The 16081-nt window shown below is 35.7% G+C and overlaps 1 protein-coding gene across 2 annotated transcripts in view; it reads right to left on the bottom strand.

Moving 5' to 3' along the window:
- Window positions 1-16081, bottom strand: part of PRKN (parkin RBR E3 ubiquitin protein ligase) — a 678491-nt gene that overhangs the window by 450669 nt on the left and 211741 nt on the right. For both annotated transcript variants that reach the window (XM_030235709.2, XM_018915631.2), the window contains exon 3: window positions 15629-15857. In XM_030235709.2, the coding sequence (XP_030091569.1) occupies window positions 15629-15857 (229 nt within the window). The remainder of the gene's footprint in view (window positions 1-15628; window positions 15858-16081) is intronic.

The raw sequence follows: 16081 nt of genomic DNA, 5'->3' as shown, positions 1-16081 counted from the left end.
TCTAAAGTGGTTGTGATATATTCTTGTGAGAAAAATTGACTTTTATGGTTTGATTCAATTCATCCTAAAGTAGATATAAAAACATACAAACATGTCAGATAAATTGTGCCTAAAGGGGTCTGTTTCTCTCTTTTGTGGGCATTTAGAACCACAGGGTGTGGTAGAAATATCTACTTAGCAAACCTCTAAAAGTAGGGAATTTGATGGGTTCAATTCATGGGTTCATGGTGATACCATGCAAAAGAACTCATGACTAAGAGCTAAAGAATTCTGCAGTATGGATAACTATATGAAATAGAATAAATCAGGAAAAAACCCAATTAATCAATCACAACTCCTTGATTCTCAAACAGGACTTGCAGAATGTCTATGGATCACAGGTAATTAAAGTATATGGAATACACAGCTATTCAGAAAAAAAGAAATGGACTTGTCACTGTTACCAGGACTAAAAATTTAAGAAGAGTTGAAATTTGGCTGAAGAGTATATAATGCCTAGGAGGTGGAGTATCAGAAGTTTCTTGACAAAGACAATGGGGCACACTTATCTTTTTGATGGCTTTTCAGTAAAAAATTTTGTGTGAGAAAAAGCAACCAGGAGACAGCTACGAATTTAAAAAATGCAAAAAGCACAGCATTTGATCTATCTTAAATTACTGGAATTCAGGACATTAGTTTATTAGGCTTTCTTTTCCAATCATTATCATGAAAGAATCATCTGCTCCACTTTTCTGAGCCCCAGTATCATTTACCTCCACTTTCTTTTATATTTCACCGAAATCCCTCATTATCTTTTTACCCATCTAACTTCTATAATTACCTTTTCTCTGTCTCATTCCCTTTCTTGACCTCTATATAAGGTCACCCTTCTCCTACCTCTCACAATATATCTTCCTCACCTTCAGCTTGTTCTCTGATTTTCAGACAAAGGAGCAAAATTCAACATTATTGCTCATATTAACAATAAGGAGTGAAGGATTCAAAAAGAGGAAAAAATAAAAAAAAACTGAAAACCAATTGTGATGATTCTGCCAGACAGCAAAACATGGAATTAAAAAAAAACCAAAAAACCAAAAACAACCCAAAAAAAAAAACCCAACACACCAGAAATTTCATGAAACTGCTGAAAGCTTGGCAAATAATACATGGGAGAAAAACAGTGCTACAACGACAAAGTGTTCAAGACTTAAAAGCTTAAGAGTGTCAAAAGGTCTCCCATAAAAGGTATTTCTTGTGCATGAGGAAACCACTATGTAGCAATCATAACATTCTCCACAAAGCTCCACTTGAGCTGCTTTTTACATCAAGGGGACCGAGTGTGACCTGTGGTGATGACAGCTGGCTAGGCCTGGTTTATTGGCAGCTGAAGGCAGCGACCTCTGAGTTTAAGGCTAAGCACATGAAGGGAAGTGAAGACGCTCCAGAAATCTTCCTGGGTACCACAGGTCACACAGTGCAGGCTCCAGTATGAGCAGCAGACCCAGTTGATTACAGATTCAGCAAATAATCTAAGAAATGTTTAAAAATTAAACCTGTGGTCATCAAGAAAGTCCATAAGGACAAGGCTGGTCCCACGTCAGGCCAGAAAAACAAGAATACACAAGATATACATCCAGACACAGCACACTTAAAAACATAGCCCAGTGATGCAACAAAAGAAAGGACCTGAGCTTAAATGTAACTCCTGGGCCAGTGGCTCACTGAGGACATGTGAGGTGAAACCTCTGACAAGGCTTCCAGCAGCTCTTTCTCACACAGCTCTTTTAATACAAGTCTGACCCAATTTACACAGCTGCGCATTTCACAGCTGGCCTTTGACACGACTGGATAAACAGCCGTGCAGAGAGGGAGGGGGAAGGAGTCAATATAATGGCTATTCCTACTGACCTCTTCTCTGTATTAGCTCCCTAATTACTTCCTGTGTCCCAAAAACCCCAGCTCCACTCAACTACAATTACAACTCAATTAATTCCAACTTGCAGTTAGCTTTGTTACAGTCTGTCACCCCAATCCATGACATTCCGAAAAAGTTTGTTTTTCACAACACCCAAGGAACACATAATGAGGTATCAAGGCTTATATGGAAGATAATTGATTTATTCAAGGTACTAAAACTTTATCCTTGGAAGTGGTCAAGGTCTTCTTGGCTGGGGCTTTGACCAAACTGGTCTGGGGGAAGTACCACTGCTCATGGAAGGAGATTGGAACTAGAGAATTTCTACAGACCTTTCTAACCCAAGGATTCTATGACAAAAAAAAAACTTTATAAGCAGTTTTTAAATATAAGTTATGTTGTTACTGAAGGAAATGCAAAATTCTCTTGTGTTCAAATACATAGTTAAAACACAGGAAATAAAGTTCAGGATAAATGATCCGTTTTCACAGTACAGTCCCAAAAAAAAATTGTTCCAGGACTTGAGTATTCACCATCAGAAAAACAGAAATAAACAGAGAAGTGACAAAGTTTGCTAGTGATACGATTTTTTCAGGATAGTAAAAATTAAGGCCAACCAGAAATAACACATTGAAGACTGCAGAATGCTGAGAGACAGTAAAATGAAAAATTGAATTCCTTGTAGATAAATGTGAGGTGATATACATAGGAAAAATAATTTTACCAAAAGAGTGATCATTTTGACTCGTTATTATCACAAGAACAGGAATTTGGGGCTATAATAGCTAGTTGTACAAAAATGTCAGCTCAATGATCAGAAGCAATCAAAAAAGTAAATTGAATGCTAGGAATTATTAAGAGAGGAATCAAAAAGGAAATCCAACCAAACAAAAGAAACCCACCCCAGAAAACAATGCTGTACAAAATCTGTAAAAACCCATTATGTGTTCCATTTTCAGTAGCATGTGCAATTCTATCTTTGCTTTGCATTCATAAATTCCACAGATACAACTTTCACAGGACTGTCCATTGATATACTAAATAACTTGCTAGTGGTTTTATTCTGACATTTCAGTGTGTCACAAAACACTGCACAATAGCAGTGTACCACAGAAACTGTCTTTTCAAATTACCTGTAATACTTTTTTTCATCTTCAATGCCCTGCATGTCAGGCTCCACACTCTGAAGATCCCACAGAACTAGAATTTTAATGACAATTTACTTCTCTTAGGAGTGAAAGAGAGATGGAAAATGGCTCAGGAAAGATGTATCTATAACTTAGTTGATACAATGTTTTTCAATGAAGACAGAAATACCACCAGCCCTTTTAAAATTGAACTATTTAGTTTCTGAAATGTGCTATTTAATGACATAAGTAACTTCTTATTTCAATAAAAGTATTATTTTGAGGAAGCTCCTTAGCTGGTTTTACAAGTGAAAAGAAATATATTGGCAACGATCCTCTTAAAGACTTGTCCAGAAAAATGGAAAAAATTGAGTGAAAATGGAACTTTACCATGCTCTCTTATCTCAACATAATTGGATGGTCATTGCATCACTTTTATCTAATGCAGTTCCAGAACTATACTGTAAAGAATAGGAATGACTTTAAGAGAAAGGTCAGCTCAGAATTTCACATACTCTGTTTGCATATACTCTAAACTGGAATGTCGGATATGAAGTAACACCTTTTTGCATTTAGAAGACAGTTTTGAAAATACAAACCTAAGTCAAGAGGTTTCTTTATCTCTTTAAACCATTGACCAAAAGGGTTTGGGAAGAAGGGATACAGTTTTTCCAGCCTATTAAAACCAGCCTAGGTATTTAAGCAATGAGCAGTAAACACCAGCTTTTTAAAGCAACTCAGTTGTGACACATGCTAAGAGTTAACTTCCTTCTGTAGAGGAAGAAAAAAATGGTACTAAGTATTTCAGGAAAAGAAGGATAGACAGACAAAGAGAAAGACAGACAAAGAGAAAGACAGCATGCACTCAAAGCTCAGAGCTTAAACCTCAAAGCATCTCTAGCTCTGCATTAACTAACAGAATTCCCCATCCACAGCTTAGCTGAAAGGCAGCAAGATTCATCACATTAAAGTTAAATGTGCAGAAAATGGAATCATAGTAATCCTCACTGACATGTTTACATGTACAGTCTGCTGAGCATCAACCTCTGTTATTTGATAAGAAGCATGGAAATAATAGTCTCAGACTTTGAAACAGTGATACCAACTAATCTTATCCTTGCAAGTCTTACAGATGCCTCAACACATCTAAAAATTTCTCACAGAGAGGTGATGGTACCTATGGTCTAGTGACCTCCCTTGCTATGCCAAGATGCATAATTCCACACAGGAAAGCTTTGAGCTTCAGCTCATGACCCTTTCCCACTTCACTTTGGAGAGACCCTTCGAGGTGGTTGCAGCCAGATAAACCTGTTGGCTTGATCATCTTCATACAAAACACACTTTATTATCCAGAAGGAATCAAATGGCTTCTCTATCAGAATGAATTAAGCTAATGTTGAAGTTTCTAAGTAGATATGTGTCACTTTAACTCTTAATTACCCCTTTTTCCTTTAATGCAAACCTATGAAAAAGTGAGAATGCAGTAATTTTTAGGCCCTGTGAACCTTCTCCGTAAGAGATTTATAAATATAAATATGATTAATTTACCAAAATGTTCTTTGTTTCATCAGTTATTGTATATACTTTATATATTATATGTGTATAAAATATATGCATGCATACATATATACAAATATATACATGTATACATATATATACATGTATATACATATATAATATATATACACACATATATTATGTTTTATACTAACATACTTACCAACATGCATATAATATATACATATTATTATATGTATGTATAATATATACATACATATACACACACATATATATAATATGTGTTATACTAACTTATTAACCAACATGTTCTTTGTTTCATCAGTTATTATATATGTGTTATATACTATATGTTTATACATATTATTATGTGTATATATAATATACATACATGCATATATACACACATACATATATAATATATATACATATATAAATATGATATGTTTTATACTATATGTACAGTGTCTTCAAATGTGACACCAGTATGAAATTTTCATTACATTTTAGAGACTAAATTGCATACAGATTTTCTGCTGGATTAATTTAAACCAAGTCCTGCTATCATTCTTCAGCCTGTCAGTTTGTGAAACCACCCTCTGCCCCATGTTAGCTTTCCTCCCTCATGACCTGCAGAGCCTCCACTCCTCCCCACCCTATCTATGAACAGCACAGACCTTCAGCAGCTGCTTGTTATCCTACTCCCAATTAGTGTGACACCAAACCAGAGTCTGCCAGCTGAACTCTCAGTTATTCCCTGGGGTGCCACGCCAATCAATTAAACAAATTGATTTTGTAGAATGGTTTTGTTGAAGTTAAACAGAAATGCTTAAAGACTATTTTGTACATTCAACTTGAGATGTACTTCATACCTCTTAATCTCTACAAAAGCCTGTCCCCTCCTGCCGTCTCACATAAACCCAAGAAAGCTGGTTTGTTCTTTCCATACAATGGTTTTCACAGTTTGACAAAGTTATGTGTTGGAGGGCTTCTCCTTTCTAGTGTTGAATTCCCAACTCACACTATAAAGTAGAAGACATTCCTGCAGATTCTAAAGAGAAAAGATTTCATCCCAATTCCTCCCTACCTCCTTCATCAGTAAGCATTTGATCTCTAGCTGATTCTCTTGAAGCTTTATGATAATCTAGAAAACAATAAAGGTATTATATCTACATCTCCAGTACCTAATGCAGATTCCTATTCTACTACATATCTGTGCCAGAGGTAATCAACATTGCAGTTCTGCCCTATTTATAGTATATTTATAAGCCATTTAGCCAGAGAAAGAGACTCCAGAGGGGGCTACAGGGGAATAGGGATAGCAAAATGAAATATGAAAGAGACTGTGCAGAAAAGAGAATGTTAGATGTTTTTAGATATGGCAATGTTTCATGAAGATGTTTTATTTATCTATATTTACTGGTCAAACACAGATCTTTGTGCCTGGCTGGCAGATACAAAATGTGTTTGTTCACATTTACACTGCTAGATTTAGTGTACCTGAAAAATTTCTATTACAGATTAGGAGGAAAATGTTGAGGACTGGCAACATTTCTGTTTGAAACAGATTTTTTGTATTTCTATGCTAAATACTTCACAATGGTTAGAGTTATAAAGAAGACATGGATCAAGATGAGTCAAATACTAGCTCAGCTACAGCTCTTGCAATGTTCCCTCATTAGGGTTTTAACAAGTTAAAAATCACTGTGACAATGCTGTGGGGTTTAGAAACCAGGATGTAAAGCTATTCACCACATTTTGGGTATCAAGAGGGATCAAAGAGCAATATCCATAATCACTAATCTGCATCAAATCAGGAATTTAGATCTTAACCTTTCACAGCTGAAGATAGGGGAGATTTTGCTATTTGTTTAATTTTTGTTAATAAACACAAGATTCTTTTGAAGAGAACTAAAATTTGCTTGGGAAAAGTCTCTGATAATGTTAAACATGATCTTCACCTGGCCATATCTCTAGCACAGACTTAATTTAAAACATTACTGATATTTGATTCAGCAACCTCAAAAATAATTAGTGAAGGCTAATTATTTGGGAAAAGTTGAAGGAGAAAAAATTCAGTTGCCAAGTGATCTACCTTTAAATCAGAAACCAGCTGTTGCCAGTTAGAGTTTCCTTCCAGTAATATACGCTGAATATTTATTCTATGACAAAGCTAAAGAGCAAACTGTGGTGAAAAAAGGAGGAGCTGTGTTTCCTGCTACTTTAATTGCTCAAGTGAACTTTTGATCTTTTTCACAATTTTTAAACCACCTTCATAGCAAAAAGGCAATAAGATAATGTCAGCCAGCACTGAAAACCAGGAGCTTATAATAAAACCAGGGGCTTATAATAAAATCCCTGCTAAGTTGTGCAGTGTTGCAGGAAGCTGAACGTCAATAAGAACAGTATATGATGAACAGGCTCAACTTGGAGCATGATGTCCTTCTGTTCCCTCACTCTGCACCCAAAGACCCCGTCTCCATACCCATATATTTCTTTTTCTCTATTCCTGTCTTTTGACAAGTGAATGTCAAGACCCACAGAACTGACTGTTGCACCAGCAGGGCATCAGGAAAGCTTGGAAAGCGATTGATGGTGCTTAGCAAACATGGTGGCTTTCAAGGACACCCCCCCACAAAAAAAAAACCCAAAAAACCTCCAAACCCAAACCAGAGAATCTGTCTTCCTCTGCCAAATAGAATGATCCTTTTCTTTCACAGAAGTTCAAATATAGTCCCACTGAAACTATTTGTATTTATAATGAGAGAGCAGGGTGTGTTTTGCAAAGCTATTTTTACCTTCTACTATCAACAGAATTTCTTAATCTCTTCCATGCAATCACTCTCTGTAGATCAAGCCTTTTTAAGAGGTCTGTTCACCCAATGTCCTTGCTGTGTGCACAAAGCTCCAATGACATTAATGAATGTTGAGCACATGACTGAGCACAGACTGATTCCTGTCATTTCGAGTGCTAAGAGCTCATACAGAAACCACGTAGTGCATGGTGAGCCACAGGAACAAGCTGCCCAGAAAAGTTGTGGATGCCCCAACCCTGGTAGGTTGGATGGGGCTTTGAGCAACTTGGTGTAGTGAAAGATGCCCATGGCAGAGGGGTTGGAGATAGATGACCTTTAAGATCCCTCCTAACTCAAACCATTCTATGATTTTATGATTTTCACTTGTGCCTCATAATTGGACTCTGCCTGTCAAAAAAGAATCATCCTAAAACTCTATTATCAGTGGTTTTATACATAAAGGGATGTTTCCTAAGTGTTACTTTCCTATTTTTCCTAGTAGCATCAGTAATAAATTAATGCCAAAAATTATTCTGGAAAACATACAATGCATGGTTTTATCAGTACAGAACATTTTCCATCTACAAATGTCACATCCTCCTGTGGGGGGTGTAAAGGTGCAAGCGATTGCACTTGCAAAAAAAAAGTCCATCCATGTTGTCCCTCACAACCAGTCAAAATAAGAACATTATTACATTCTAAGAGGACAACTCTGTTCCACCTCATCCCTTGACACAGGGGAGTCAGCAAATGCCACTGTTCAATTAACATGGAAGGGCCTTTAAAAACAATAAAGTAATTAGACACGTTCATGAGAGACAATTATGTCATGTAAAGATAAGCATTCCCGGAAGAGCTTTAGCCTCTATTAGAAAAGAGCATTTTTTACATTTTTCCTCTCAAATTAATTTCCCAGACATGCAAGGTGTGATGGGAAAACGGCACCATTCTCATCAGAGTTAAAAGCATATCATATGAATGAGGTCTCCAGCATGGCACTGGCTGCAATAAATTATCAAGTGTGCGTTCTGTTTTCTGAAATGGCCTCAATTTATCATTTTATTGAAAAGGTTCCATTATGCTAATGTCTTATAAAATCACTTTCTGCTGTTGCTAGAAGGTGAAGAGGGGATATCAATTTTTATATATAGAATCTGGAAGTATTGCTGCAGTGAATTGTCAAGGGTTAATAACCCTAAAAGAAGATAAAATATACATAAGAGCAAACTTCCAAGGACTTTGTAATGACAAATTTTCTTAACCCTACTGGAAGTAGAATAGTTTTCTTAAGCTTAACTCTCTTAAAAGAAAAGTTGAAAGAATCAGAAGGAGTTAATTTTTGGGCTGAAAACTCTCCCTCTTTTCTCCAATCAAGCCTTGAATTGACACTGGAGACTGTTTTTTCCAATGAAATCAGAACAGAAAATACCATTACCAATCTTGTCAACTTGCCCAGATAACAAATATGAAGGATAATCAGACAGGGGTACATAGATGAATATTTGAAAAGGGGAATACTCCTTCTCCAAATAAAACTTTATGTAATAAGAACATATTTTTGTTTGAATTACTGTATGCAAAATAGGACAGTATTAAAAGAAGAGAACTAGCTTTAGATAGGCAATATATTTGATCTCACATAATAGTAATTCTGTGGGGTTTTTTTTGCTGTGCATCAAAAAAAGAGTACTGTTTCAGAAGCATTAACCTATTTTTAACAGGAAACATTTTCCCAGGGGAAAATGAGTACGTTCCTCTGAACACACTCATGGAGCATAATCCAAGAAAGTACAGCATCAGGAGGGATAATTTAATATATACTGACACTAACAAGCTGCCCAGGGAAGGAGTTGAGTCACCATTCCTGGTGGTATTTAAAGTTCAGACGTGGCACTTAGGAACCTAGTTCAGTGGTGGACTTGGCAGAGTGATGTGTTACCCTTTGGACTCAATGACCTTAAGGTCTCTTCCAACCTAAACAATGCCATGACTCTAGGACTGCAATATACTTTAGCAGTCAAAACCAAGTGGAACTAGAGCACTCTAACCATCATTTCATTGTATAATCAATAAAAATCCTTCTGGACCTCACAGCTTCAAACATGGATCACAGTTCAACAACTTCTGTCATACAACATTTACCAAACAGCTTGGAGAACTTAAAATTTTTGAAAAATTCTCATTCGATATGTAGGAAATATTTAGTGCAATTGAGTTAAAATGGAATCCAATGTCTCTTTACACTATGAAAAGGATATTGCCATACTCTTCTATTAATACACATGGATTTTTAGACCTGAGATGCACCTATCTAAAAGATGGTTACTGCCGAAAAACATGTTCTAACACTGTGACAATCTAGCCAGGCACAATGTGTAAACATTTTGCATCAAGCATGTGAGCAATGTGACTACCAAATCAACAAAAAGGTGTGTAGTTACACTCATTTTTGTCTTAAGAGGCATCCACATCACAAAAGTTTGTAAAACAAAACAAAACAGAGCAAAACAAAACAAAACATGCATAAGGGACTGCAAATGGGTAGGACATCTCCTAGGTATGGAACACCTATGAAAGGTAGTTGGCAAAGCAAAAACAATGGAAGCAGTGAAGAGCACAAAGGAGATTCAGGACTGGGAGAAGTAATATAAAACTATCAAATAAGAAAGGAAAAACAGAGAGGAAGGAAGACAAGTGCTTTAGTTCCAGTTTCCCTTTTAAAAGAGCTCTCAGGCCCAATGAACTCAACTTTTGTGACAACAACACATCACTGCAATGAACATGGCATCAGGTTATGGCATGCACATTGAGAGCAAATTTAAGATAAAAGGCTTCACAGTGAAATTCTACCAGTTTAGTGTATGTACTGAATGCACAGTGATAGCAATTAACAATGTGCCAGACTTAACCACTAGCACACAGAGAGCTGTGCAGGAATTCAATGCAGGAATTTTGTAAAAATTTGTTTTAAACATTAAAACAGAATTGTACATACAGAATTGTACATACATAAATTTACAATATGTAATGAAGACAAATGCAGCCTTGCTTCCCAGAAACTATTTGTTAAAATCAGGATTAGTGTATTATTTCTGAGTTGGTATTTTTTTTTGCATTTCTTAAAAAGGTAAATTAATACCTTCCCTTTTCTGGGTGTAGATTGATCCTGAAATTAGTATTGTATTTAATATTTAGAAGTTTGTAAAAAAATGTATTATAAAAATCTGAATCAAATATAGGCTAAATCACAATGAGATGCTTGATGCATTTTCATTTAAATTAAAAGTAGTTTAATCCTAATACAAAAGTAAACTGTCAGGGCACCAAATCCAAAAATAAATAGTAACCTAACTAGTTACTTGAATATGTCTACTGAAAGGATACATTGGTTGCATATTAAGTAATTTACTACTTTTTCTTGTCCAACAATATGAATCTTATTCAAATGGATGTCTGTAAAAAGGGACTATAATAAGAATCAAGTAACCACCCAGAAAATGCTGTAATAATATTTGAAGAAATTTAAAAAAGGTCAATATAAGCACTCTGGAAATTTGTTTTTAAAACAAAATGTTGATAACTCTAGGAAAAAATGCCTAATTACTAAATGTACATTGCATAGAACACTGATTTTACTTGTTCAAACTACTGATTTACAGTACCATGGACCTAAGATATGTTTAAATAATTAATTAATGTCATAATTAAGCCAAAAATTATTTGTACACATGCCAAAGGGAAAAAAAAAATCTTTATATGGATTAGTTGCCTTTGAAAAAAAAATGCAGTTAAATGACACGAGGAATTTTAGGAATCCTTTTTTATCCCTTTTAAGGGAATAGTAAATTTTTAGATATTTGTATTTGTAACACAAAAAAGCAATATTAGGTCAGATATTCACGTTTCTGAGTGACAATAAAAATGTTCTTTCCACGCTGGAAGCCATTGTGAAAGGATGAGTGCTCACATTTTGCTGAAATCCTTGAAAAGGGATAAGAAATAGCTGCAGTTTTTCTCACCTCGGTGCTGGGCAGTGGTACTCAGCCTAGCACCACAGGCAAATGGGGAGAGAGCTGTACACCATAACCCTGCCCAACCTGCATCTAATTTGAGATTAAAAGGTCTATAAAACTGTGAAGTAATTTTACAGTGCTTCAGGAGTTTAGACTACTCATTTACTTCAAACAGATTTGACACAAAAAATCTTATCCTTTTAGGCTTTTTGAGTGAAATAATTATAATAAAGCATAAGATCAACCACAGGGCACAGGAATTTTTAACACACAGTCATCAGAATACTATTCAAAAACTATTTTTAAACGTCAGCAATTCAAATGGTTAAATAGATATTGGTTTTTTCATTCAGCAGGGCTTGCCTCAGAAGCATGAACAGATCTGACTAGCCACACCTGAAACTGTGGCTTTCCCTACTAAGTGGTTTTTACTGTCTCTTTTATGGAATCAGACTCTTTCGTGGAATGGGCACCTGTTCATCACTTCATGCATCACGAACAACACTGAGGTTTTGGTAATGACAGTTTTGTCTCCCTTAACTGATACTTGCATTATTGGGAAAGCCAAGAAATTTAAACATATATAAAGTTTTGGTAAAGCATTTCCCAGCTAGACAGAAAACAATCAATCCCTCTTTCTGCTAGAATTCACAGCTTGGCACACCTAAGTCAGTATATACTAGTATTTTATTAACTCTTCTGTGAACAGAAGAACATGAAAAGATAAGGAATCAAAGGTGCCTTGCATGAAAGCATTTGTAAAAAGTTTACCTAAAGAACACCAGGATTTTTATTTGGAACTGATTAAATGAACATTTATTTAAAGTTGAAAGTAAAAAAACCCTAAGTAATGGTGACCACATCCACTTAATTCAGACAAAATAATAAACCATAATGGATTAAACTGGAAATTACATAAGTAACAACATTCATGTCAGTTTACAAGAAACATTCTGTTGAACTAACTCAATTTTTTTTTATATTACAAATTTGCTTGACATCATTTAAAAAGGGGAGAGGAATGGGATTCTGCAGTCTGACCTCTTGCCTAGAACCAACCATACTACTTCTAGGTTGAAGTGCTATCTTAAAGTCTCAGAAAAAAATGTTCTACTTTTTTTTTAATGAACAAATGTGGAGAATTCGTGTAAGATAGGATAGCTTGCATTGGTGGTTGATTTCCTGGTAAGTTAAAATCCATGTGTGGCATCTGTATTTGCTGGCTTGCACTTTCTAGACAATGAGAGTTAAAACCATAAAACAGCTGGTAAGATCTAATATTCCCAGATTACTAAACTTCCATTCCACAGATGCCAAAACAAATATAAACCAATCATGATGTGCACTTTTGTAGGATTCTCATGACTCTTCTCCTGAACCTTCTAACAGTTTAGTCATCATAACAGTGAGTTATACTGGTTTTAGTTCTGCAAGCGTCAAAAGCAGAGAAAAAACATTTTCTGTAATCCACTCTGTTTTCTACTTCCAAATATTCCAGTGGCTTTCTTGAATCTGAAATCATGATGCATTCTCATATTCAGCAGATGAGTCATACAAGCCCTTATGTTTTACAGATTCACTGTTTTTCAGGTAGAAATCAGAGAATCGGAATTGCTGGGGTTAGAAAAGACCTCTAAGGTCATCAAGTCCAACCATTATCTCTTTTTCTTACACATGTCCCTATTGATATGCAATCATTATGGAACACAGTTTCATTTACTTACATTGTGTTTATTAAAGCTCTTTGTCCCAGATATTGGACAGATGTAAATTAGAAGGGGGTGAAGTAGAATGAAAGTCCCGTGCTGAGATTTTTTTATATGTCCACTAGAAATCATGCAGTTATCAGGGCAAAGAAACAACAATAACAAAAACAAACAAACAAAACCCCCCAATAACAACAACTAAAAAACTGAGAATAAAAGGCATTTCTATTACTTTTGTCTGCAAAGACAGGAAACCTGGAATTCTTTGATGTGAGAATTCTCTTTGAAGAGATTATTTGGATCCATTTTCACTTTTTTTTTCAACTTGTTAGTGACTTTCAAACTTCTGAATTTTTCATAGAGAAACACGCTGTACTCTAAAGAACACAGTGCAAGTAAGATGCATCTCCAGACCAGTCAGGAGTTGGTTTCATTACTCACACAAGAGTGGAGGTGAGCTGGGAGGAAGATGTCCTGTTACATGCTTCTGCAAGGAGCAAATGATACCTTTGGTGGGGACACACTGCCAGGCCATAAGGGGTTTTTGTCTCATCAAGTGCAGCAGTTCATACAGCCTAAGTGTATTGCTTATAACAGCAGTACAGCATAACAAGAATTACCTCTCTCCTGGTTTGTCTGGTAAAATTTTGGTCTCTAAGCATTCATGTTAATACTTCAAAAATACTATTTTAGCAGTCAAATGCTGTAAAAGCTTCTGGGAGAAGCTCTTGTGATGTGAAAAGTACCACAAACTTTTTTTCTCAGAATTCAAAGGAGGGCAAATAAAATCAGGGCAGGAACATGGGGTCAGCATAACAAATAAAAATAACAGGCTTCAGAAAAACTTACAGTCTCAGTGTTTACTGCTGCAATTATAGAATAGCTGTGTAGCACATAAGACTAAACAATATTAATTTAATCAAATAATGAAATGTTTGCCTCTAAATTTTATGTTTAAATTTGTCATGTACACATGGAACAATCAAGATTATACTTCATATAGTTCCCCATAGTGAACAAAGGGATGGAGCTGAACAGAAAAAAGGACAAATTTTAATAGTGAGAATCAAAACAAGGAAAGACGTTAACAGGTCTTTAAAAAGACATTATTATTAATATCCTTCCACAAAGGACTATCATTAGAGTGGGTCGTCTTTTCTTTTTTCTTTTATGATAAAAAGCCTTTATAATTTAATCTCAGATAAAACTAGTCCACATATTCTATCAATACATTTTGTCCTCATGCATTCAGCCATGAAAATATTTGCTGCAATAGAAGACACCTATCAGTTAATGCTTAGCTTCCCAGAGTTTGTAGTCTGTGGAAAGACATGTCACATTACACATTTTGAAAGTCCTTGCATGTGTATAAACTATTCTGCAAAGTCAAGCACAGTTATTGAATCCCTCTACATATGTACAGTAATGAAAAAATATGTGGTAATGTTTAAAAGCTCACACTTTTGCCTTTCATCTGACAGTAAGCCCAGGCTGAAGCCCTGTCCCTAGTTTACCAGATTTAAATCAGCATGCACCCCTCTTATCTCATTACTCACTCAGATTGGGAGATGTGGATCATTAAGCTGGGCACTAATTTGCTCCTAAACCACACTCATTCATCATTAGTTGGCAGTGACAGGCTGACCAAGTCAGTTGTGGAATACTTCTGTGACCCTCCCATGGATGGTATATTTTCTGCATGAGCTACTTAATAAATTCTTTAGAAGTTATTTTAACAGTTTTAGTAGATGATTTCTGTGGCCAGGTTAGTCACAGAGGTATCTCTGTCATATTCACAATTTATCTTCTGTATTCAGGATATATATGTTTGCTATTACCTTCTGTACTGTGCAAAAAGGGTATTTGTGTCCTGTTCTTTATAAAAACACATCTCTGAGGGACTATTATGATAAATCACAACAGTATCTGGTATTGCCCAGAATGATGCATCTTCACTGGGGCAAGAGTGTCTGTAAGATCATTTTGCAGTAACCTGTGCCTCAGATTATTTTTCACATCGACGATATTCCCAGTAACCATTGGGTGGATGAAGAACTACAAATGTCCATAGTATGAATCATCACCATCCTGTGTTTTGCCAGCAAAGCTTTAATAAATCTGAAATAGATTGTAAGTATTTTTTAAAAAATGTATGGGCATGAAAGCATCCCAACAGATTGGGAATTAAGCACATTTGCAAGGCATAAACTGCCCAACATTCTAGTCAAGGAAACTTCTATAATTGAAGTTTACAGAGACTATATTTTGCCTCCTCATAGACCTCTGGGGGTTTTGCCATCCTATAATAACTTATAAAAATATGAGCATAATACGAGTTAGATACAGGAGCAACACAAGAAATCACTAATTCTATCCACACAGCAAAATAATTTTTCTAGAAGACACATCAGATGCTTATGATCTTAATATTGTTGTATTTTTTTATTAATAAATAAAATAAACTATATATTTTGGGGGCTTTTTCCTCGTGGTATGGAACTAGAACTGTTCACCCTAAGAAAGAAAAAGACACATTTAGAAATGTATATTGAAATGTACTAAGTCACAGAATTACCTGATTTTTCAGCTGGAAGTGAAACACTGTTTTTTCCAGGATCCAGAATAACTGCCAGCCCTGCAGAGACTGATGGGAGGATGCTGGTACTGAGATCTATGCGAGTTAAACTCTCAGGTTCTCTTTTCAAGGCTTTTAGAACACCTCCAACACAGCTGTCTTCTATCTTCTCCTTGTTCTGTGGACTCTGAACAATATGAACAATGCTCTGCTGGGCCAGGTCACAGTTCTGTAAGACAAAACCAAAATTGTGATAAATAATTAATTGTGACATAATGGACAAAATCCCTCTATCTCCAATTTATTTGTTAAGTGGTCTCCAAACCATTTTGTGGAGAATTTCAGTCTGAAGTAATGGAGTTTAAAGCAAAGTGACAAGTGTAAATTGCTGGAATTAGGATTACTTGCGTTGCCAAAAGGGTCACAACACTTACAAGTGCTGAACATTTAACA

This window comes from Serinus canaria, chromosome 3 (assembly GCF_022539315.1).
Source record: "Serinus canaria isolate serCan28SL12 chromosome 3, serCan2020, whole genome shotgun sequence".
Lineage (NCBI taxonomy): Eukaryota > Metazoa > Chordata > Aves > Passeriformes > Fringillidae > Serinus > Serinus canaria.
Note: the sequence above shows the minus strand (reverse complement) of the source record. Positions and strands in the feature narration are given on the sequence as shown.